The sequence below is a fragment of the Haliotis asinina genome, chromosome 3 (genome assembly GCF_037392515.1).
Source record: "Haliotis asinina isolate JCU_RB_2024 chromosome 3, JCU_Hal_asi_v2, whole genome shotgun sequence".
NCBI classification, from domain to species: domain Eukaryota; kingdom Metazoa; phylum Mollusca; class Gastropoda; order Lepetellida; family Haliotidae; genus Haliotis; species Haliotis asinina.
In genome coordinates, this window is record NC_090282.1 from 32,734,095 (window position 1) to 32,757,421 (window position 23,327).

Here is a 23,327-nt window from a genome sequence, read left to right on the forward strand (position 1 = left end):
TTTGGGAACCGATGACATGTGTCAACCAAGCCAGCGAGACTGACCACCCGATCCCGTTAGTCGCCTCTCACGACAAGCATAGTCGCCTTTCATGGCAAGCATGGGTTGCTGAAGGTCTATTCTACCCCTGGGCCTTCACGTCCCTTATTAGAGCGGATAAGAGATGACAATAATATTCTAAGAAACGTGTAGATATCATACAGTTACCCAAAACGTCCATCTTTACCTCATATGTGTTCATGAGAATGCCGTCCTCTTGCTCCAGTGAAGGACTGTTTCCTGGAGACCCAGTCTTGGAGAAGACCTTTTTCTTGGCGGTGACCTGTTTGTCGTTCTTGGAGGACGTGCCGTTAACTTGTTCCGGTTGTAGCTGAAACATTCCAGTCCATGATTCTCTGGCCTTACTCCTTAACTGTTCAGCAGAGTGTGTTTGCTTATATGCTATGTAACACTGCACTTATTCCAAATGTATGTGTACGAGGCAAGTCATGGAGTCAGGACCAGACATCTAGCGTCTGATATACGCATTTGGAATAGGATGTATCAACCAAATCGGAGAGTCTAGCCACCTGATCCCATTCAACAGGTGTGCGTTGCCGAAGATCAGTTTTACAGCTGATCTTCACTGATTGTTCAGCGGAGGGTCAAGAAGACATTTATTTAGTTCATTCACTTCATCAACTCAGAGTGTGGAAAAAATAGCAAAAACTCAGTGACTGTGGGGACTTAGACATTATAACCAGTTCAGTGTTGTCAACCGTCAAATGTGTATGCGTATTGCATAGGGTATCGTACACAGTGTAAGGTGGGACCGTGGCAAAAGATCATTGGACACCATGAACCTACCGGTTTGAGGACTGACTTGACCAGGTATGTCTTGAGACCAAGTAGACGGATGTAGTCTTCTCGCTGGTCCCCGTTGCCGCCTTCTAGTTCAAACTCGTCGTGAAGGAAGGACATGGTGGTCTCCGAAATGTGTACCCGCCTGGAGAGAAGTCTGACGTCACTTACAGATTCACTTCAGTTAAAGATCGCATATAGGAGATGTTGGGTTCTGAACTAGAAACGTGTTTCTTATTGAAGGTGCACCGGCCGCTGATACACGGACAAGACTGAATATGCAATAACTGCCTGTTTTTTTTGTGCGTGTATACGTGCTTGTACGTTGGGGTCTCCTTTTTTCCCTTTTAGTTTTTTTTTATTTGTTGGTGTCTGTGTCTGTGTCTTTCTACACTTAAACGAACAATTATTTATGACTTCTTCCATTACATTAAGCATTGTGATCACAAGACAATATGTCGGGTCCCTAATTAGTATATGGTGATACCCAAGGTGAAAAACAATGACTTCGATCGCTACTGTCATGTCAACACATAAGACAAAGCTCCATCCGCCTTGGACAAATGAGCCAACGTATATCAAATCAGTTAGTCACTAACAATCGAAGATAACCAACAGTGTATTGGTTCCGGCTTAGCAATTACGACAATAAAGACCTAAGGCTACCAAGACATGCAACTAGAACAAACAATACACTTCCTGCTCCCAACGCATTATTTGTTTATTAAAACCGCCACATGTCCAATGAAGACCGCGACAAATGCTTGTCTGTTGTTGTGTGTTTCACTGTTTGCTTTCACTGGAAATGTTTCAATCATTATAAAGAATACTTCATTGAGATTGTGTCTTCTTTGGAAATATTTGGTATCAACGTCTCTCTAAAGTGTGGAAATACGTAAATAAGGAAAATATAATTGCTTATTAGTTGATTAATTGTTTCTTCTGGCTTCGATTGGTACTATCTAACCAGGAAGCATTCGCCAGCGGGTGCGCTGGGGTAGCCTAGAGGTAAAACGTAGCCATGATGGTAACAGTGGTCATTGCTTCTGAAGTGCCATCGCCATTCGTGTTTAACGAATAAAATGATCTACTGAGGTCAAGTGTTTACTCTATAAAACACATCCTCGATATCTCCAGGGTATACGTTCCGATGAGTCTCCACTATAACCTGGACGCATCTACGGCTCTGCCCGATAAATTTATTACCTGCCTTGATTGTCTTTTGATCCAGTCAGGTCTCTACGCTGGGAAGTTGAGCGAACCAATCACAACTCACTTTCGTTTTTTGAATTATTTGACCGATTATACTTGGCAACAGAAACCATGCAGAGGTTCTCTGGAAGAGGTAGAAGGCGTTGTTGCAAATGTTGTTTTAAAGTTTCGGACCTGTCAATTTGTTTGTATGATTTCTCTAACATGTGGGACGCACTGCGAGCAAATCTTCGCAGTTGCGACCGCTGCCTTTGTTGACACTAGCAAGCTCGGTTATAACGGCGACCTAGCTGATTGGCTACTGTGAGAAGGCGGAACCAGCAATGGGAGGTAATAAATTTATCGGGCAGAGCTGTAGATGTGTCCAGGCTATAGTGGAGACTTATCGGGACGTATACCCTGGAGATATCGAGGATGTATAAAACATCGCTGCCAGGGAGCAATCGGTCTTCATAAGCAGCTCAAAATGGACTCCGATGACCGTAAAAGGTTGAATGATTTGTTGGTTAATATTGATATTAAGATTTAATAATATTCCAGCTATATGGGGGCGGTCTGTAATAATCAACGATGGACCTGACAATCCAGTGATCACCAGTATGAGCATCGATCTACGCAGCTGGGATACAATGACATGTGTCAACCAAGTCAGAGAGCCTGACCACCCGTTAGTCGCCACATATAAAAGGTTGTGGCAAGTACACAAATAGAACACAAAAACAGTGAAACTTAGGTTATTATTTACGTAGCAACCACGGCACCTACCCAGGGATTCCGCCACTCTCCATTTTGTTTGCTAGAATCACCTCCTTTCCCAACACGTCATACTGCCATTGCTTCTGCCCCAGCACTCCTCCTAACACTGCGCCGGTGTGTATTCCTACGCGCATGTTAACGTCCCTCTTTGTCTTTTCTCGCACGTATCTGGAACGTAAGCATGGCATGACACCCAATGTGTGGTTAATTTCTGTTTGTATGTGGGCCGTTCAACGCATCTTTGAACTGCAGTTCTTTGTCAGTTCGGGGAAATGCTGAATAAGGAGTTCCATAAAACTCTGGGGCATGTTTACATCAACTACTGAAATCATTTCAAGATATGAAGAAATAGCGGGTCCTAGTCGTGGTATATCCTGGAATATAGGGGTCCAGTTATGCGATGTTATGGACTACTGGGATCTTGCCAAGATACATCATGGAATACAGGGGTCTAGTCAAGAGATATCATGAAATATCGGGGTCCAGTCATGCGATATTATGAACTACTGGGATCTTGCCAAGATATATCATGGAATACAGGGATCTAGTCAAGGGATATCGTGAAATAACTGGGTCTAGTCATGCGATACTAAGGAATATTGGGATCTTGTTAAGGTATATCATGGAATACAGAGGTCCAGTCAAGGGATATCATGGAATAGTCTGAATTTGTAAAGGAATATTATAAAAAAAATGGGATCGGTCGAAGGGATATTATAAAATTTTATCTATTTATGTCACAAGTTTAGGGTTAAGAGAAGAAAAGCGTTTCAGGAATTCATGAATATGGAAATGTGAGACAGGTTATCCCTCAAGCGCAAATGCCGTCAGTGATGCTGTCAGCAGTTCCAGGAACATGCACAACCATCGTCAAGATCAAGTTCAGATCCACATTGACATCTTTCGTATATAGATATACCAAAAGTGTTGAATTGATGAAATAACTACCCAGCGTCCTAGACATTGTGAGTATGCGACCACATGTGTGTAATTTTTTAAACAAGTCGATCATGTAACCGTTTACTGGAGGATGTAAATCATAGGTAGACTGTTGGTCCTCCCTTAAATTAGATCGGAAAAGAAAAACTGGGTGTCGCCAGACATCGATGTCAAACAATAAGAAACGTATTCGGTTCCTGAAAATGAACGTGTTTTAACCATATGATGGCTGCAGGTAGTAGCAACAGCAACCTCGTTATCGTCCATTATCTGGTACAGTGGAATGGCCTTCTGAATGTCAGCAGGATTATACCGAGCAGAGATAAGAGATACAGCCATCCCCCGAGATAACACAATATGGAATCTGCAAGATGCATCACCTAATGAATACCCTAATGGATCAATTAGGCTACCCAGGATTAAACTTATTTCCCCCAAGACTGTAATAAGCGGTGTGTGTTTTCATGGTCCACTGACGTGATATTGCCGGAATACTGCGGCCTAAAACATGATTGACCGGGCCCGATTCCCCCAATGGGTACAATGTGTGAAGCCCATCTCTGGTTTCTGACGCCGTGCATTTCCTGGAATATTGCTACAACCGACGTAAACCTAAACTCACTCACTCATGCACCGACGATGTTTTACTGACGTTAACGAGGGCACGTACGTTATAGCGTCGACGACGTTGAGACCCATGTGTATGCAGAGAACGGCGTGGTCTGGTCGTGGTTCCGGAGCGCCGCATACACAGTAGTAACAGTCCCCTAGAATCTTTATCCGGTGCTGGTGAAACTTCTGTAAGTAAGAAGAAAGTACCACTTCATTATTTGATCGGTGACAACTGTTGCAGCAAAATGAAAGCGTATTTTTACCTGTCGTCTATTGATCAGTATACTTCAATGTTATTCTTAAATCATTTGATTTGTAAAATGTTCGGTCGGTGGTCTGAATAGATTTTACAAATTAGTTTAAAAGACTTTCGTAAAATGTAATTCTAATTACATTTGCGAGCTTGTCGAAATTAGCAAATAACTCATTTAGTGTCTTGACGAGCTCCGCAGCTGTGCACGACGAGGAGATGGCGGTGAAACCCACGATGTCGGCAAACAGGATGCTGTAAGGAGTAGAATAAGCACCGATCAGATTTGATTCACTATAGCAATGCAGACAATTTATTTACACTGCATAGCCTAATAACCTTAAGTGAAAGATAAATATATTTATTAAGGAGTAAATTAGGAAATTATGGCATGAAATTATTCATTCTGGTGTACATGCTCCTGTTCCATGTAATTTTTGAAAAGTAATGATTCGTCATACTTTTTGTCCGATGAGACAAAAGGGAAATTCTGGAGGATTTGAACTGACTTCGAATTCTTAACTTCTTTTGACTGAAATTATGCTTTCGCTCAATACAAATGTAACAAAGTGTTTGCACAAAAACAATCCTAAATCCGATGTGAAAAAAACACACACAAAACAAAAAAGATAATGTTGCAATAACATAAATTTTCACTCACATAATAAACACGAAAAGATACATGAACAAGTGTATTAAATGTAACTATAAACGAATGATAATACGCGTAATGATTTAATAAACTGAATGTCATTCCTCTTGTATTAAACAATGTGAGGGGTTGGGGGATCTAAACGGTGTAGGGAAACCATATTTGATGTCTACACTTCCAAAGTCTTCATTGCCGTAGATGTTTTTTAAAGATGGAGACAGAAATACGAGCCATGAATGTACATACCCGTACCAATAAACATGCGTGTACATACCCGTACCAATAAACATGCGTGTACATACCCGTATATACGACAGAAGCAAATGTCCAGTCTCGTCTTGATTACAGGTGTAATGAAAGTGTAAGATTTCTACATCGACTTCTACTGCGTGAATGCGTGTGTGTGTCTTTTATGTACTGAATTGTTATGAATGTTAGAATTATGTTAATATAGTATTGATATTCTTGTCAAAACATAATGCGTACAGTTACAGATTGCCGTTTGTATCGCAAACTATACTCTCGTGACTATAGAGAAAGGCTTACATTACAAACAGACCGAACATAAATGAGAAAAGCGGAGTTATTCACCGACGAAACAGACTGCCGGTGGAATTTAAAAGACTTAACTCATTATCAAACATAGACTATTTCATTAAACAGCAAACAGGTATTTTTGTTTGACAAAAAAAATGGAATCATGTATCATTAATGAAACTAAATAAAACGATTAGAATAGAGCTCTTGCGTTTCAGGCAAGGAGTGGTCTCTCATAGAGAATAATGGAGAATAATGTCTCTACAGTTACTGTTTATAGGCATCCTTCCGTGTACCTGTCTATGTCCATTATATTTGTCCAGAGAGGGTGGCATCGCTCCTAACTGTCTCATCAACAGGTCTGGTTTTGTACCTCACGGTAATAAATCGCTCAACCATTAATATATTATCTCAAAGTCGCAATATAAACCCAGTTTATATCCCGACTCTGGTACTAAACCACTCTACTTGGAAATTCATCAATGGTACTCATATGTCACGGTGGACGAATGTTTTGCACCATTACTTTCCATTGATTCAAACAAGACCAGAAAACACTTCACCAGCCTGTACTGAAACCTATCATCGTTAGGGGCTGGTGGTAATCAAACACAGGCCCTGGTTGAGGATGTTATCAATATCCTTTGAAACACAATGTTTACCCTACGAGCTGCAGGTACTAATTAGTTAGCGACAATGTTTTGTCGCTGAACTATTGCACCTTTATGAACACCCCACAACCCTGAGATCCCATTGTCACACATCGTTAGGGCCATTGGGTGTATTCTTTCAGAGTTCGATACTACACGTCCCTTAACATGGATAAATGTCGCTCTCATTGCACACTAAATGCTTTGATAATCATTACAATATTGATTGCATATTGGTACCGTAGGACCGCGTCAAACGAGACCAAAATGTCAAAGGAGATTGAGGTTAGCTGCCCATCGGTGTGGAAGGGTAGTTTGTTTATCAAGTCGTAGGTCAGGGTAACGATGGTTTAATATGTACAACCTAGAAGACCGGGATCATTATGAGATCTTTGTTACACAGTCGGCATCATGTATCGTAGCTTGTCATCAGTGTTTGGTCATTTGCTGTAATGAACCGGCGATCAGAACACACTGATGTCAGGTTGCCGGGCGATTGAGCATTGACATGGATTTCGTGACAACTAAAGTGTGATTACAGTTTTCTGATATTATAAATGTCTGTAGAATCAATAAATCCAAGTGCCGCCACTTGTTTAGTTTCCAAAGTGCAACTCGTGCTATCAGGTTTGGTCATGTAACGAGGCTATAGTTATGTTTCTTGCTAAAACATCCCACTTTCCAGTACCCCAGCTACCTGTAAATGCCTGGGCCGATTATAACAGTGACTGATGTCATGGGCTCTTCATTTCAAGTCACCGACGCTTACTACTGGACTGGGGCTATGGGGTAGCCAAGTGGTTTGGGCGTTCGCCCGTCGGGGTTCGATTTCCCATATGGGTACAATGTGTGAAGCTCATTTCTCTTGTCCCGCGCAGTGATATAGCTGGAATATTGCCAAAAGCGGCATAAAAACCAAATCGCTCACTCACTACCTCATCCGTTATAGTAATTACTAGTCCTCACGGGGTATTGAGGAAATTGTGGCTGACACTTGTTCGAACTGTAAAAGGTCAAATGTACAAGTGTATAAACACATCTGATAATTTAACAACAACGTCAAAATGTTTAGATCATGTATGCCTAGGATACTAATAATTCGTGGTGGTTGTAACTTGTAACATTCTTCTGTAATTTGCAATTTAGAAATCGGTGATAAGTAACACATGTTGTATTTGGGGTCGTGCTCTTTCAGTAAAGTACAGATTCTAGTACTTCTAGTACACACTAGTACTTCTAGGTACACACCCTCACAATAACGCACCAAATTGCCAGAACACAAAGTCAACCATCTAGCCACCGCCGCTTTTTCACGTTGTAGGATGTCACAAAGTCTCGGGAATCTGTCTCTATAACCCTCGCTGCCTGAAGGCGCGAAGCAAACCAATTCTTTTTTGTCAGCTCGATAGGTGGCAAACTTTTATATCTCCATAGTATTGAGGGTTTGAGCAAGCCGACGTTTGGTGATCTTTAGCAACACACATGCGTACACCAGGGTTTCTTTTATAATGGTAACTATGCCCTTGGCATGCACTGGTTTTCAGCGATCCCTTGACATAACGTTCACCCTTGCTTTGCCTCTTGTGACCGACACAGTCTGAGTCTGGTAATTTTCAGGCATTGTATTTTTGCATGCTGAAAGAATGCCGTTAAAAAGGCCAATCTGTAATCTTTCAGTTTCAACATGCATTATAGCCATGGCAATGATTAAATACCCAGATATACACAATCACCACATCGTGCATTTATTTGATTTATTCAGGCTTTCAGTGTTTCATGTCCAGATTCTTAATCATTGGTACCACATTGCCTTCAACGACGCCGATATTTGATCGTGATATTTGATCGATCATTCCACAATTAACTATAACAAATCACTATTGCTCTCACGTCCATACACTAACACGCCTGGCATCGTACTACTTTCTTCCATGGAGGAATTCAGACGAGATTCAGGAACGAATTACTAGCTTCCGTTTACAGGTGGTATATCTGAAAAGCAGCTGTTCCCACCAGATATATGTTTATGGCTTGTTTCAGATACGATCAGAGGTGATAAGCTTGACTGTCTGGGAAAATAAAATATCAGTGACCTAAGCCAACCAGCTGACCACATTTCTGCCCACCACGGTTCATAAGGTTCAGGGTTGTCCTGCGACACATCGCCTTAAATAGAGTTAATGGATGTGAAGTAATTGAAATGAAAAGCGTAATATACAAATGTCCCTAGAGGAGATGGAGAAACATAACGCCACTGCTGTAAAACACAACTCATGGATGTTAACGAATGTTGACAATTTTCTCATTGCTCGACAAAGCTGGCACTGAGTCTCCAGTGTCAGTCATTACATGAGCAAATCACTGTGGAAGTCGCGAGCCTTAGCCAAAATCCTTGCACATAACGTCATGAGTGGGCGATCATGTATTCCCAAAAAGGTCTCTTTCAAAAATACGTAAAATATGTGTTTCCGGATAATAAGTATAATTACCACAGAAGATATCCCTTGTGTGAGATCGGACGATATCGCTTTGATGGTAGATTTTGCTCAATGTCCTGACAAGGCTATGACGTCATGAAATAATCTCGGCAAGCCTCGGACATATGTTACTTTATCAACTTGTGTTGATATATTTGATATCAGAAGACACATGGGTGAGATTCTCTATATATCACCTTAGACTATAGGTGGAGCGACGTCACATCAAAACGGTTGCGACGTCAAATGTATTGCAACGACGTCGGATGGATATGAGCTGAGAACAATGGGAACAAGAGAAATAACCCATTAGAATGAAATAAAACGTCTACTGCTCCCTGAGACTACATCCACGGACATCACCGCTTCCACATGTAACACGACGTGCAACGACATACGTTAACACCTATACCGACGTTAGGAATTGTGCCTCTACAAACCTGTGAATCGTCACGTCACTCACGCTCAGCTGTTGACAAAGTAATTAATAAGTGTGCCACGTCCACTGGGATATTGAATAGGTATTGATTGCCATCAAAATAAAACACACCACTACTGCGCATTAACTTTGTACGTGGACTGAAGTTTGGTCTATAAAATGAGTTACACTACAGCTACTTGGCGTTTCTGTAACCCAAGAACGCTGATAGGCCGTCACTGAAAACACTGTGTGCTCACCTTTGCTGATATGTTTATTTTTCATGCTTATGAGTTTGGATTTTTGCGTGTCCAGGTGAAATAAAAACAAAGCAAGTTGGCCACGATCTGACATAGTTCAATAACAGCCGAACAGTTAAGTCGCTGTCACGGATTTCACGACCTGAACTGAAATATAAAAAAGTCGAAAAGTCTTCTCCATTGTTTCAAGTTAAGATACATGCACAAAGATCGATAGTGATAAAAGAAGCCTTCAAGAAGACTGTATGACAAGACGGTTGCCGTTAAACTCGTTCTCGTAATGAATCTCCCTTTATGTTAAGACATATTGTATATTGAATCTCTACACTCTTTCAAACCAGTGAAGATCCGGGATAGAATTGATCTTCAGTAACCTATGCTTGTCGTAAGAAACGACTAACGGGATCGAATGGTCAGACTTGGTTGACATATTACTTCGAATCCCATTTGCATAGATCACAGGATTGTCTGGTCCGGTCTCGACTATTTACAGGCCGCCGCCATAAAGCTGTGATATGCTGAGTGCAGCGTAAAACAAAACTCACTCACTCAGTCTTTCAAAACGTCAGTAAAACTTTCACAAAGTCATATTTGTGGTTCGTTATACCAAGGACATTCCTCATTTGACGCCCAGTTGACAGAAACTATATGAGAGTCCTTATTTTGCCCCAATGATTTTTAGCATTAACAGTGGTTCATAAACATAAACTTCACATACATCGGGATCGTGCAGCTGTTTCTTTAAGATTCCTTACGAGTATGGAAACATTTGGTAGCCATTATCGACTGGTTGAAATTTACTTCACTGCAAGTTTGAATAACAAATGGAAATTCTTCTGTTCTGACTCTCGGCAAATAATTTAGGCCCTGTCAATGCATCACAAACAATATATAGGCCAGGGATCTAGAGATACCCTTCCAAGAAAACTATATGTTTATCCCGAGGAAGATACATAGCAGAATTCTAGCTTCACAGTGATATCGTAAATTTGGTCCTCCCCAGAAATTTACTGCTTCTCTTTTATCATTATTACATGATATGAACTATTGCCTATATATGTATAATTATTTCAAATTCTTTTAGATTTCCAATTTGAGCAACGTGTATCTTATATACTGAACCAAACGGCGAATCGTCGCAATCACCGTTGCTACGCAATCATCTCCATCAGATATAGCGTTCAAAAATAATGGAACAAAAAGGAACAAAGAGCGAACCCTGACGGACACCAACTTTCTTTGTTCGGATGACGATCCGTTATCATTATAAACACCTGGTAACCTGTGTACCTCGATATCCATCTTTAATGCTGTACATTTCTATTTTGTCATACCAGCCCTTCTTGCTAGACACAGAGAAATGATTTTGAAACTGCCCAAAACATCTAAGGGTATTTCTTTTTGTAAACCCAAAGCGTACAAACCTGGCGGTATTTTTTAAACAATTGATGAATGCACCTACGAGGTGCAGTCTGCATCTAAGCTGTGTAAAGCGAGTGAGTGAGTTTAGTTTTCCACCGCTGGTAGAATTATTCCAGGGTACCCAAGAAATAGGTTTCACACACTGTAACCAAGTATGGAATCAAACCCCGGTCTTCAGTGTTACGAGCGAACACTTTAACCACTGGGCTACTCCACCTTCTCTGTGTAATATGACAGTACTTACTCGCAGTCTGCATCTCGGTTGTGTAATGTGACACTAACTACTCGCAATCTGCATCTCAGATGTGTAATGTGACACTACCTACTTCCAACCTGCATCTCCGCTCTGTAATGTGACACAACCTACTCGCAATCTGCATCTCGGTTGTGTAATGTGACATTATCTACTTCCAGTCTGCATCTCAGATGTGTAATGTGACACTACCTACTCGCAATCTGCATCTCGGTTGTGTAATGTGACACTACCTACTTCCAACCTGCATCTCAGATGTGTAATGTGACACTACCTACTCGCAATCTGCATCTCGATTGTGTAATGTGACACTACCTACTCGCAATCTGCATCTCAGATGTGTAATGTGACAGTACCTACTTACAGTCTGCATCTCAGATGTGTAATGGGACACTACCTACTCGCAATCTGCATCTCAGATGTGTAATGTGACACTACCTACTCGGAATCTGCATCTCGATTGTGTAATGTGACACTACCTACTTCCAACCTGCATCTCAGATGTGTAATGTGACACTACCTACTTACAGTCTGCATCTCAGATGTGTAATGGGACACTACCTACTCGCAATCTGCATCTCAGATGTGTAATGTGACACTACCTACTCGGAATCTGCATCTCGATTGTGTAATGTGACACTACCTACTTCCAACCTGCATCTCAGATGTGTAATGTGACACTACCTACTTACAATCTGCATCTCCGCTCTGTAATGTGACACTACCTACTTACAGTCTGCATCTCAGATGTGTAATGTGACACAACCTACTCGCAATCTGCATCTCCGCTCTGTAATGTGACATTATCTACTTCCAATCTGCATCTCAGATGTGTAATGTGACACTACCTACTCGGAATCTGCATCTCGATTGTGTAATGTGACACTACCTACTTACAGTCTGCATCTCCGCTCTGTAATGTGACACTACCTACTTACAGTCTGCATCTCAGATGTGTAATGTGACACTACCTACTTACAGTCTGCATCTCCGCTCTGTAATGTGACACTACCTACCTACAGTCTGCATATCAGATGTGTAATGTGACACTACCTACTCGCAAAATGCATCTCAGATGTGTAATGTGACACTACCTACTTCCAATCTGCATCTCAGATGTGTAATGTGACACTACCTACTTCCAATCTGCATCTCAGATGTGTAATGTGACACTACCTACTTACAGTCTGCATCTCCGCTCTGTAATGTGACACTACCTACTTACAGTCTGCATATCAGATGTGTAATGTGACACTACCTACTCGCAAAATGCATCTCAGATGTGTACTGTGACACTACCTACTTCCAATCTGCATCTCCGCTCTGTAATGTGACACTACCTACTTACAGTCTGCATCTCAGATGTGTAATGTGACACTACCTACCTACAGTCTGCATATCAGATGTGTAATGTGACACTACCTACTCGCAAAATGCATCTCAGATGTGTAATGTGACACTACCTACTTCCAATCTGCATCTCAGATGTGTAATGTGACACTACCTACTTACAGTCTGCATCTCCGCTCTGTAATGTGACACTACCTACTTACAGTCTGCATATCAGATGTGTAATGTGACACTACCTACTCGCAAAATGCATCTCAGATGTGTACTGTGACACTACCTACTTCCAATCTGCATCTCCGCTCTGTAATGTGACACTACCTACTTACAGTCTGCATCTCAGATGTGTAATGTGACACTACCTACTCGCAATCTGCATCTCAGATGTGTAATGTGACACTACCTACTTCCAATCTGCATCTCGGTTCTGTAATGTGACACTACCTACCTACAGTCTGCATCTCAGATGTGTAATGTGACACTACCTACTCGGAATCTGCATCTCGATTGTGTAATGTGACACTACCTACTCGCAATCTGCATCTCGATTGTGTAATGTGACACTACCTACTTACAGTCTGCATCTCCGCTCTGTAATGTGACACTACCTACTTACAGTCTGCATCTCAGATGTGTAATGTGACACTAACTACTCGCAATCTGCATCTCAGATGTGTAATGTGACACTACCTACTTCCAATCTGCATCTCCGCTCTGTAATGTGACACTACCTACTTACAATCTGCATCTCAGATGTGTAATGTGACACTACCTACTCGCAATCTGCATCTCGATTGTGTAATGTGACACTACCTACTCGCAATCTGCATCTCGATTGTGTAATGTGACACTACCTACTTACAGTCTGCATCTCCGCTCTGTAATGTGACACTACCTACTTACAGTATGCATCTCAGATGTGTAATGTGACACTACCTACTTACAATCTGCATCTCAGATGTGTAATGTGACACTACCTACTTACAGTCTGCACGTCAGCTGAATAAAGTCATAGTCTCTACTTACAGTCTGCATCTCAGCTGTGTAGTCATAATGTCTAGTTACAGTCTGCATCTAAGCTGTGTAATGTGACACTACCTACTTACAGTCTGCATCTCAGATGTGTAATGTGACACTACCTACTTACAGTCTGCATTTCCGCTCTGCAATGTGACACTAGCTACTTACAGTCTGCATCTCAGCTGTGTAATGTGACACTACCTACTTACAGTCTGCATTTCCGCTCTGTAATATGACACTACCTACTTACAGTCAGCATCTCCGCTCTGTAATGTGACACTACCTACTTACTGTCAGCATCTCCGCTCTGTAATGTGACACTACCTACTTACAGTCTGCACGTCAGCTGAATAAAGTCATAGTCTCTACTTACAGTCTGCATCTCAGCTGTGTAGTCATAATGTCTAGTTACAGTCTGCATCTAAGCTGTGTAATGTGACACTACCTACTTACAGTCTGCATCTCAGATGTGTAATGTGACACTACCTACTTACAGTCTGCATTTCCGCTCTGCAATGTGACACTAGCTACTTACAGTCTGCATCTCAGCTGTGTAATGTGACACTACCTACTTACAGTCTGCATTTCCGCTCTGTAATATGACACTACCTACTTACAGTCAGCATCTCCGCTCTGTAATGTGACACTACCTACTTACTGTCAGCATCTCCGCTCTGTAATGTGACACTACCTACTTACAGTCTGCATCTCAGTCATAATGTCTAACTAAGTCTGCATCTTAGCTGTGTAATATTGCACTATTAACGTAATCAGGGTTTGCCGTCTAGGGTAAAGTGACCAGCAACTCCCATCAAAATTACCAGCTGTTACAGTGTGATCAGTCGACTTGATTTAGTGCTAAATAAAGTCTCTGCATCTGTACTGGACGCTTTGTTAACAAGGCGTAGGCAAGATCAAACGACATAACCACCGAGAGCTCCGTTACCTGGTAGGTGCACGTCCATATTGATTCACCTGTCCAGATAATTAATTACAGGTGAATTCATCCGCCATTACCTCGATGCCTAATTGGGGTCACGTTTGTCATCTCCCTGCCAATGATCACATTACACAAAGGTTCCTGTTTGTGTTAGTGTAATATATCGTTCAATATACTTCGATTGAACTGCTTCCACTACAACCCCGGTCGGATAACGATATTCCTATAGACTACAGAGACCTGATGGAAAAGTGCTTCAAAGCGATGTGTCGGTGTCACATTTACCTGAACATACCACTTGTTAACAGAGTACCTGTATAGGGCGTTAAAATCAGGTAACACTAGGGCGAGTATTACTGCGATAATGAAACATTCGGGGAGTGTGGGGACCACCCTAAACTTAACGAGGCATGTAATGAGGTTATATAATCATTATTTATGAAAAGTACCATTTTCCGGACAGAAGCGATACTATTCGAAATACGTCATCAAATTCTATCTCAAAACAAAACAGCATAAATTCGAATACCAATTCGTTTGGTTTTATGTCAGCGTCTGTCAGACTGCTTGGTCTTGGGAAGAGTTATTTTCAATACGGACTTCCAAATTTAGACTTGTATATGAAGATATTTTGTGGGGAGGTAAATTTTGGTCAGGGCTGGCAAGTATTACATCTTACCGGCACTGTGGTCTGCATTGCTGAAGATTTGGGGAGTTTTATACCCTATGTATGTACGTTTGTGATTTTGAGCGAACGATCGTACTTGTATTGGTTCGTGTGTGGGTGCGTTTGAGTTGAACAGGTCACAAATAGACCCTAATCACATTTCCAGGAAGTGACATTCGCCCTGATTCTCACCTTGATCTTGGCTTCCGTTGCCACCTGTTTTCCCCCTCCATTGGGTAGATTTACTCCCACACGTTCACACAAAACACCTGTGCCCATTCATTTAACCCATCTGTCCTAGAGTTCGCACCTGTCTTATCAGATTTCCATGTGGTCGATAAGCCAAAAGACTGTAATCATACTGACTTAAATACCAGTATGTGAGTTAATTTGGATTATGATAACACATAAGTGCTGTTAAGAATTACAAAAGTACTATCATTGATCATCGGAAATTGTTTTGTTTTGGTGAGATGATGGTGCACGTGATTATATTATGAAGATGTCGTGCGTGGAGGGGGTGGCCACGCCGCTGTTAGATAAGCGAGCCACAGGACCACCCCACGAAAGGTATAATATAATCAAATACTGGTTGATACAAAACATTATTCTAGGGACGACGTTGTGGCTTAGTGGTTAAGGGTTTTCTTTGTCACGCCGAAATCCAGGGTTTCATTCCCAATACCCATTTCTGGTGAACGTCGTGATATTGCTGAAATATTGCTAAAAGCGGCGTAAAATTAAAACTCAATCGCTCAATCAACATTATTCTAATACAGCTTGCTTTAATGGAAAGTTACGCCATTGTTACCATAAGTCACTAACATTGCCATAAACTTAGCTGCCCAGACTCACCTACATGAAATCTAGTGGAAATAAAGTTGCCTGCTTGTGGACTCCCTAGTTTTAACACAGAATGAATCCGTTTGGTACTGTTTTTTTATTTATTTTTAAGGATGAAAAGGTTACTCATGGTTGGATTCTCTCAACAAACACCACACCTATTTGATCAATAATTCAATACTTTATGTAAATATAAATTAATATTCATAGGAGGAGCTGGTAACATTTTCCAAGGAAAAACAATCCTCGTGTATTAATTATTCTGACGTCACTTAACGGTCTTACGGGCGTGAGATGGGAGAAGAGGGCACTGGTTTGGGAGATTGTTTGAGACAGAATATATACAGATGATACGACAGGGATCTTGAATACTGAGAGAGGCCAGGCAGTCAAATATGGGTGGGGATCAGGGTGTGGGTTGATTTGCCGGGGTACCTTAATAAAAAAAGGCCCATCATTAACAATATTTTGGTATAAACTTCCAAATAGCGCTTCAATACAATGTTATACAGTTGAACATGTTGGTGTTTTTGTCTCACAAGGGGGCCAAAACACATATATATTGAACAGAAAAAAAAGCGCAACTCTGTTACTTTTTGCCAGGTTTTAATGTAAAAAAGTAAATATCAACGCTAACTTTTATAAGATTTCATTTTTTTGCTTTTGTTTTACTGTTTAGTATACTTTCATCTACATCCCACTATTTGCCAGTGTCTAAACACATCAGCGTCTCTTTGGAACGATTTCATAATTGCTGATCTCGAGAAATGAAAACACGTTCAGGCCAATAAATTGTATGATGTGATTATCCTAATACCAAAGGCCAAGCACAACGGTATGCTGTTGTATATATGGTGGCGCGTTAACTGTTGTCAGCCATAGCCTTGATAATGAACTGTGTATATAATGGGTATAATGATAATCATCTTTGATGCTAGCCAGTGCGTTAAGAATAGCGTTTAAGGCGTTCGTAAGCCGGCTACGAACGTTTCGAGAATAGCTAGCATGGTTCTGTAGCATGGATAAAACCTGAACATCTATTTTTATTATAGACATTGCGAAAATTCGTGTCGTGCATTAATCATCAGATATGAAATGACAGCGAAGCTGTAAGTTTACTGTAATCTTCACAATACCCACTGACTGCTGGATTTGACCAAAACATTGGAAGCATTCTCATAGCGTCACAAGGCTTAAACAGTTTCCGAAAAGAAACCGAAAAACTACGGTACTTGTTTCAACTGAAACACCATCGACTGAATATTTTTCGGGGTTTTTTTATTTTGCGCTAGCATCAAACATCAATGTTCCCGGAAATTTGGATGAGCTCTATTGGTTTTGTGTGCATTGCTGACAGATGTTACCTGCTGATTAAAAATCTGAAATTATTGGTTAACCAACAAACATAAAAGAATGTGACATGATCAACGATTGTATGTTGAACGTAACTGCTCTCAAAAACCAAATACAACTGGATACAACGATCTTATCAAAGCACTAAATATAAAATGGAGATACAAATAAAAAGGCAATATAGCAGCAGAACAACAAAATGCCAGTGACAAAATGGCAAAAATGGTAAATGTTGCGAAGAATCTTGCCTCAGAAATCACATGTCAACATTTGCTATAACGTTACCCGCAATGATTGCAGGTGTGTCCGGCATGCAACTGCGAGCATTACCTGTCAGCCTTGATTGTAACCCTTTTAATAATCCTACAATTGAGATTAAGTGGGTTTTGAGCTAGATGCGTATTTTATATTATCAGTATCGCGAATACGTAATGCACCAAAGTTTAATCTCCATGGAGACAGCGTGTCATAGGCAACCAAGTATGCAACGCGTCAGCGGAATGTCTCAGGGTAAATGTTTGGGGCACTCTACTCACTAATGTGTTGACATATGTGTATAGACACACAGATTACAAGCACATTTTGTCCATTACATATTCATCGACCACGCCATAAGCAGTGCTTGTTTCATTAGATTGTATTAATCATCATGAACGAACCTAGTCAACATTCGTCCCTCCTGAGATTGCTTGTTAAACTCACAGTTTGTGCGATTATCTCGCGAGTACATCTACGTAGAACAGAGAAGGAAACACATATTGTTTGTACCCAACGAACGCATTAATTGCTAAGTGACCATGTACCAAGCCTTGGCGATGACGTCGTCTCAGTTATTTGGGACAATGCGTTGCCATGACGTCACGTTTCTATGGGCTTCACATACAGTGAAAACAAAACAGCTGTTGTAAGTTTTAGAGATTATCACTGCTTTTTGTCCATATTCTCTCTGTTATTTATTGTCTGCAGTTTTGTTCATTTGATATGACATGCGAAATGTAAAATCAAAAACACTTTTTTATCATTAGAGACCTGCACCGAGGTAGTGGGCCAGTATGGCTTACGTCGCGTCTAGCACTATTCCAGCAATATCATTGTACACCAGAGCTGGGCGTCACACATTGTGCCCATGTTGGGAATCGAACCCGAACCAAAGGCTAAAGCTGTTGGAATATTGCTCCAAATAAATATTTACATTGAAGAGATAATCCGCCATCCATGTTGTGAAGTACAGACGGGTCGCAGACACAAGGTACACCCCGTCTCACGTGCGTGTATGTCGTACAATATACAGTCATAGCTGAGATCACACTCACCTCACGTTTTCATATCTGGTCAAAAATATTTTTCGGAACTGACCGTCTGCACCCTCGCCCCAGTCTCGCAACATCTCGCTAGCAACGTGCTTTGGTAGAACTGACAGTAAAAGACGTTCCTGAAAAAAATATCACAGCGAGTGATTGATTACCAGGAATATTGAGAAACGGTAGAGGTTTAAAAATTTCAAACACGTTGAATCAAGTTTGATTTGCAATGCCCGTATAGGGCTGGATGGAACAAGGTGAATCAGTTCTGTGAATTATTTTGGCTTAACGCCACATTTAACGTTTGTTTATTGTTTAACGCCGCAATCAGCAATATTACAGTGATCAATCAATCCAGTGATCATCAGGAGTATTCGCGGCTTGTCGTAGTGATGTGGATCTCAGTCAATTTCGTCAATTAAATGAACATGGTTTCTTTGCTGATAAATCGGTCGACATATGATAACAGAACCGGAATTTCGAACCCACATTGATCGTAGGCGAGGGACGCAACTCTGTACAGCGAATCGCGGGTCTTCATTACAAATAGCTATGTAATATGATTTGGATGGATGACTGTTCTGTATTTGTATTTCCCCTAATTAGGATCATTGTCCACAGTCGGTAGATAATCCCGAATGAGTGAGTGAGTGAATGAGTGAGTTTAGTTTTACGCCGCTTTTAGTAATATTCAAGCAATATCACTGCGGGGGATAGTAGAAATGGGCTTCACGTATTGTGTCCATGTGGGGAATCGAACCAGGGTATTCGGCGTGACGGGCGAAGACATTAACCATTAGGCTACCCTCAGTGCCCCGGCAAGTAATAGCGACTACTTCATCAATAGCACTAACGTCTTGCCAAAATTCTTTATAGTATTTCTAATTTGTCTCTGCACAGAAAATGAAGCAACAGCAACATCTAGAATAAGTCATATCAAACTGTGATATTGGATCAATGCTCAATGAAAAAGTTCCAGAAAAAGTCCTATGTTGTTCGATTTAGTTCTAATTACTGCATTGCTGTCACCATGGCTACAGTATTGAATAGACCTTTTGAACGACAGGTGATGGGTGATGTCGTGCGACGTAACTCCATATAAGGTCAGTGGATGTCACGTGTGATATGAATAGAGAACAATGAAGCATTGAGTACACCTGTCCTCCATACGGATTATACAAGGCGATTTTCACTGTCTTGCGTTCAGACGGATATCTACACAACACACAGTCATGGAACATTAGGTCACAAGAAACCCGTTTTTGGACGATTGTTATCATCGTATAAGACATAATTATCAATGTGCTTCTACACTCGTATTCATATCCGTGAAGATCAAGGTTAGAATTGGTCTAGTCCAATGTTCATGCTATTGATAACGTTGTATTTGTTCGGACATGATAATTTAAAGACCGCCGTCATATAATTGGAATATTTCTCAAAGCGGCGTTAACCAAGCTATATTCCTAATTTTACATTAAGCTTCGTAGTAATGTGTGCCTCGGTGTTCAGAAATCCATGACTGTCGTAAGGGATGACTGACAGGATGGGTTCACAGACTTGCTTGTCACGTGTTATCGTAAGCGAATAACGTAGATCGATGTTCATGGTTTCAATCACCGGATCGTCTGGTAAGGGTCAAATATTTACTGACCGTCGTAATGTAACTGGAAGATTGCTGGAAGCGGCGTTACACGACAGACTAACTCAAATTTCATCACATACTCATTTCTACCAAGAGCACATACACAACCGCACGCACTTGCAACGCGTGCTTAGAAATGAATATATAGGACTGGTGAATAACGACTTGCCGAAAAGGGTCATCTGCAGACAATCGGCAATATAAATAAACATCATCATAAATAATATCACTAAGGTTTAAGATCAAAGTGACTACATTTGACTATTCTTGACTTGTTCAATAGAATAGTTACACAACTCGTGAGGAATTAGTGCTGATAGTCACATACATATTTAAGTTAAACGCACCTTTCTGCATATTTGCACTGCTTTGACACAAATGAGTCCTGTTTTGGAAATCAACCCAAACCTTTACACTGTCGAGATGTCAGGTTGAGGAATAAATCAGGAAAAGCGTTGAGCTAAGCATTTCTACAAATGAGACATCCATTTGGACTCCATCTGCATCCATTTAGTCGGATTTCCTGAATAAAGACTATTTTCGGGTTCCGTGACGTTGCTGGAAGACTGCAGCCTGCTATGTTTCACTTGTATAGCATTCGACGTCACTTCCTTATTCAGTTATATTTCAGTGTGGTTAACTGTTACCTGTTGTTTAGATTCCTTCTCGATGGTGACCTTGACGCTTAATGAGGACTTGGTCTGGACAAACGACCTTCTCTGCTGTTTGTCCAAGAAGACGTACGAGATGATGCCTAGAGCGTGGGCACAGGTGATAAGCAGGATGTTGGCTCCGACCTGTCAACAACAATAAATATCTGGACACCGGTCATTTAAACAGGTGAGGACATCGATCGCCAATGGATCTAATGGAGCCTTTCCGTTAATTAGGGTCGTTGTGCTGAATACCTGTGAACATCCGGGTTAGAACTGGTCTTCAGCAACCCATGTTTGTCCTAACAGGTGACTAACGGGATCGGCTGGTCAGGTTTGCTCCCTGGGTTTACACATGTCATCGTATCCCATTTGCGTAGATCGATGCTCATGCTGTTGATCACTGGGTTGTCTGGTCCAGACTGGCTCATTACTTACAGACCGCCGCTTCATAGCTAGAATATTGCTGGATGTGGCGTTAGAAAACACCCGAAGTGACACCACCTGCATGTTATGTGAAACTCAATGCCCCCTCCCTCTACACAACCAGCTCCAGTCCCGGTCTCCCCCCTATCTCTGTCTCTCTCTGTCTCTCTCTCTCTCTCTCCCTATCTGCCTCTCTCCCTGTCTCTCTACCTCTCTATACCTCTCTCTGTCTCTCTCTCTCTTTCCTCTCTCCCTGTCTCTCTGTCTACCTCTCTCTCTACCCTTTCTCTCGCTACCTCTCTCCCCTCTCTCTGTCTCTCTCTCTACCTCTCTCTCCCTCACTACCTATCTCTGTCTCTCTCTCCCTCTCTACCTCTCTCTCTGTCTCTCTCTACCTCTCTCTGTGTCTCTCTCTCTACCTCTCTCTGTCTATCTCTGTCTCACTGTCTCTCTACCTCTCTCTCTACCTCTCTCCCTCTCCCTCTCTGTCTCTCTGTCCCCCCCCCCCCTCTCTCTCTCTCTCTCTACCTCTCTCTCAATTTGACTCGTTTACAATAAAAAAAATAGTGAATCTGACAAAGCAACACACCTGATTTCCTAGAAGAGTGACGTTGTTTGTTTTCTGGATCCAGATGATGCTAACAGCACACACGTGACCTACACTGACCAAGCAAGAGAGCAAAATACACAGCGCTAGCGTAACCGGAAGCATTACATAGGTCATGTATACGAGCACCACAATCCACGTGACTCCCTCGCTAGGTAAACCTGAGTTTGAGTTCCAAGACAAGTCGAAAAATATTTGAATGATCAATAATATCCAGATCACATACACCACATTAGATCGCACAACCACCAATAGCCTCTGGATGTGGCAAAGGACAAATATAACTATATTGACAAATAAAAGCAATGCAACAATTGCTATTTTGGTAATTTCGTTTTCCGAATATTTCAGAATGGCCATGATGAGCACATATACGTCGAAAATACATGACAACAACACAAACGAATCAACCAGATGCAGTTTCTGTCGTTTATAATAAATACGATACAGCTTCTCGTCCATGACGTTCCGGAAGTGGGTGAATAACCGGCCAGTAGGATCGTTTGACATGACTTCCGGGTCTTTCAGTGGCCCCACACGGGCGTTCATAATATGCATGACCTTCACTGGAACATCAATGACGCCGTCACACGTCTTGCTGTTGTCAGAGACATCGCCATTCGTCATGTTGAGGAACTAACTGAATGACCAGCTGGTTCATCGAGAAGTGTTATTATAGTTAATCCTTGATACAATCGTGTTTTTTCTTTTGTTCGCGAAGGTTCAAATGACACCAGTTGCAATTACAAGACTGGTAATCATCGAAATCCGATATCGGGAATCACAAAAAGCAACAGCCTCCAATCACAAAACCATCACTTATTTACTTGGAAATAATACCGTCTTACTCCTTGTGGAATGAACATATGTATATGTCAATGTTCTTCCACATGATTGACGTATCCGGATGCTTTGTTGATCACATTAGGTGAGTCAAATGATACAATCCATTAGGGTAACGCAATACGCAGACCCATTGGGGAATTTGTACTTGAATCTGTTTCCTCCATGTTGTATCTGCAACAAAAACACACGATGATAATGCAAAATTATTGATTAACCCGAAAGTCCATAAATCATGTTCAGTATCAGTGGTTTAAACGTGACTACCAGTGATGTTAGCATTTATCAAAGATGCCTATAGTTAACGATCTCTTAGAAGTCGAAGGCCCGAAATCGCTAACCGTTTTCAGACATGCAAAGCTCTGCGATGTCCATTAAGTGTATCTCTTTTTTATTTGTTTCAC

At 41.4% G+C, this 23,327-nt stretch overlaps 1 protein-coding gene across 1 annotated transcript in view; it reads right to left on the reverse strand.

Annotated features, from left to right (window-relative positions):
• LOC137276744 (adenylate cyclase type 3-like) overlaps positions 1 to 23,097 on the reverse strand; it is a 43,539-nt gene extending 20,442 nt beyond the window's left edge. The window contains exons 1-8 of the mRNA XM_067808382.1: positions 22,063 to 23,097; positions 21,042 to 21,191; positions 18,762 to 18,880; positions 4,753 to 4,864; positions 4,418 to 4,545; positions 2,818 to 2,976; positions 847 to 985; positions 227 to 370 (exon numbers count right to left, since the gene is read on the reverse strand). Of these exons, the coding sequence (XP_067664483.1) occupies positions 227 to 370; positions 847 to 985; positions 2,818 to 2,976; positions 4,418 to 4,545; positions 4,753 to 4,864; positions 18,762 to 18,880; positions 21,042 to 21,191; positions 22,063 to 22,707 (1,596 nt within the window). The 5' untranslated portion in view covers positions 22,708 to 23,097. The remainder of the gene's footprint in view (positions 1 to 226; positions 371 to 846; positions 986 to 2,817; positions 2,977 to 4,417; positions 4,546 to 4,752; positions 4,865 to 18,761; positions 18,881 to 21,041; positions 21,192 to 22,062) is intronic.
• Positions 23,098 to 23,327: the final 230 nt, after the last annotated feature.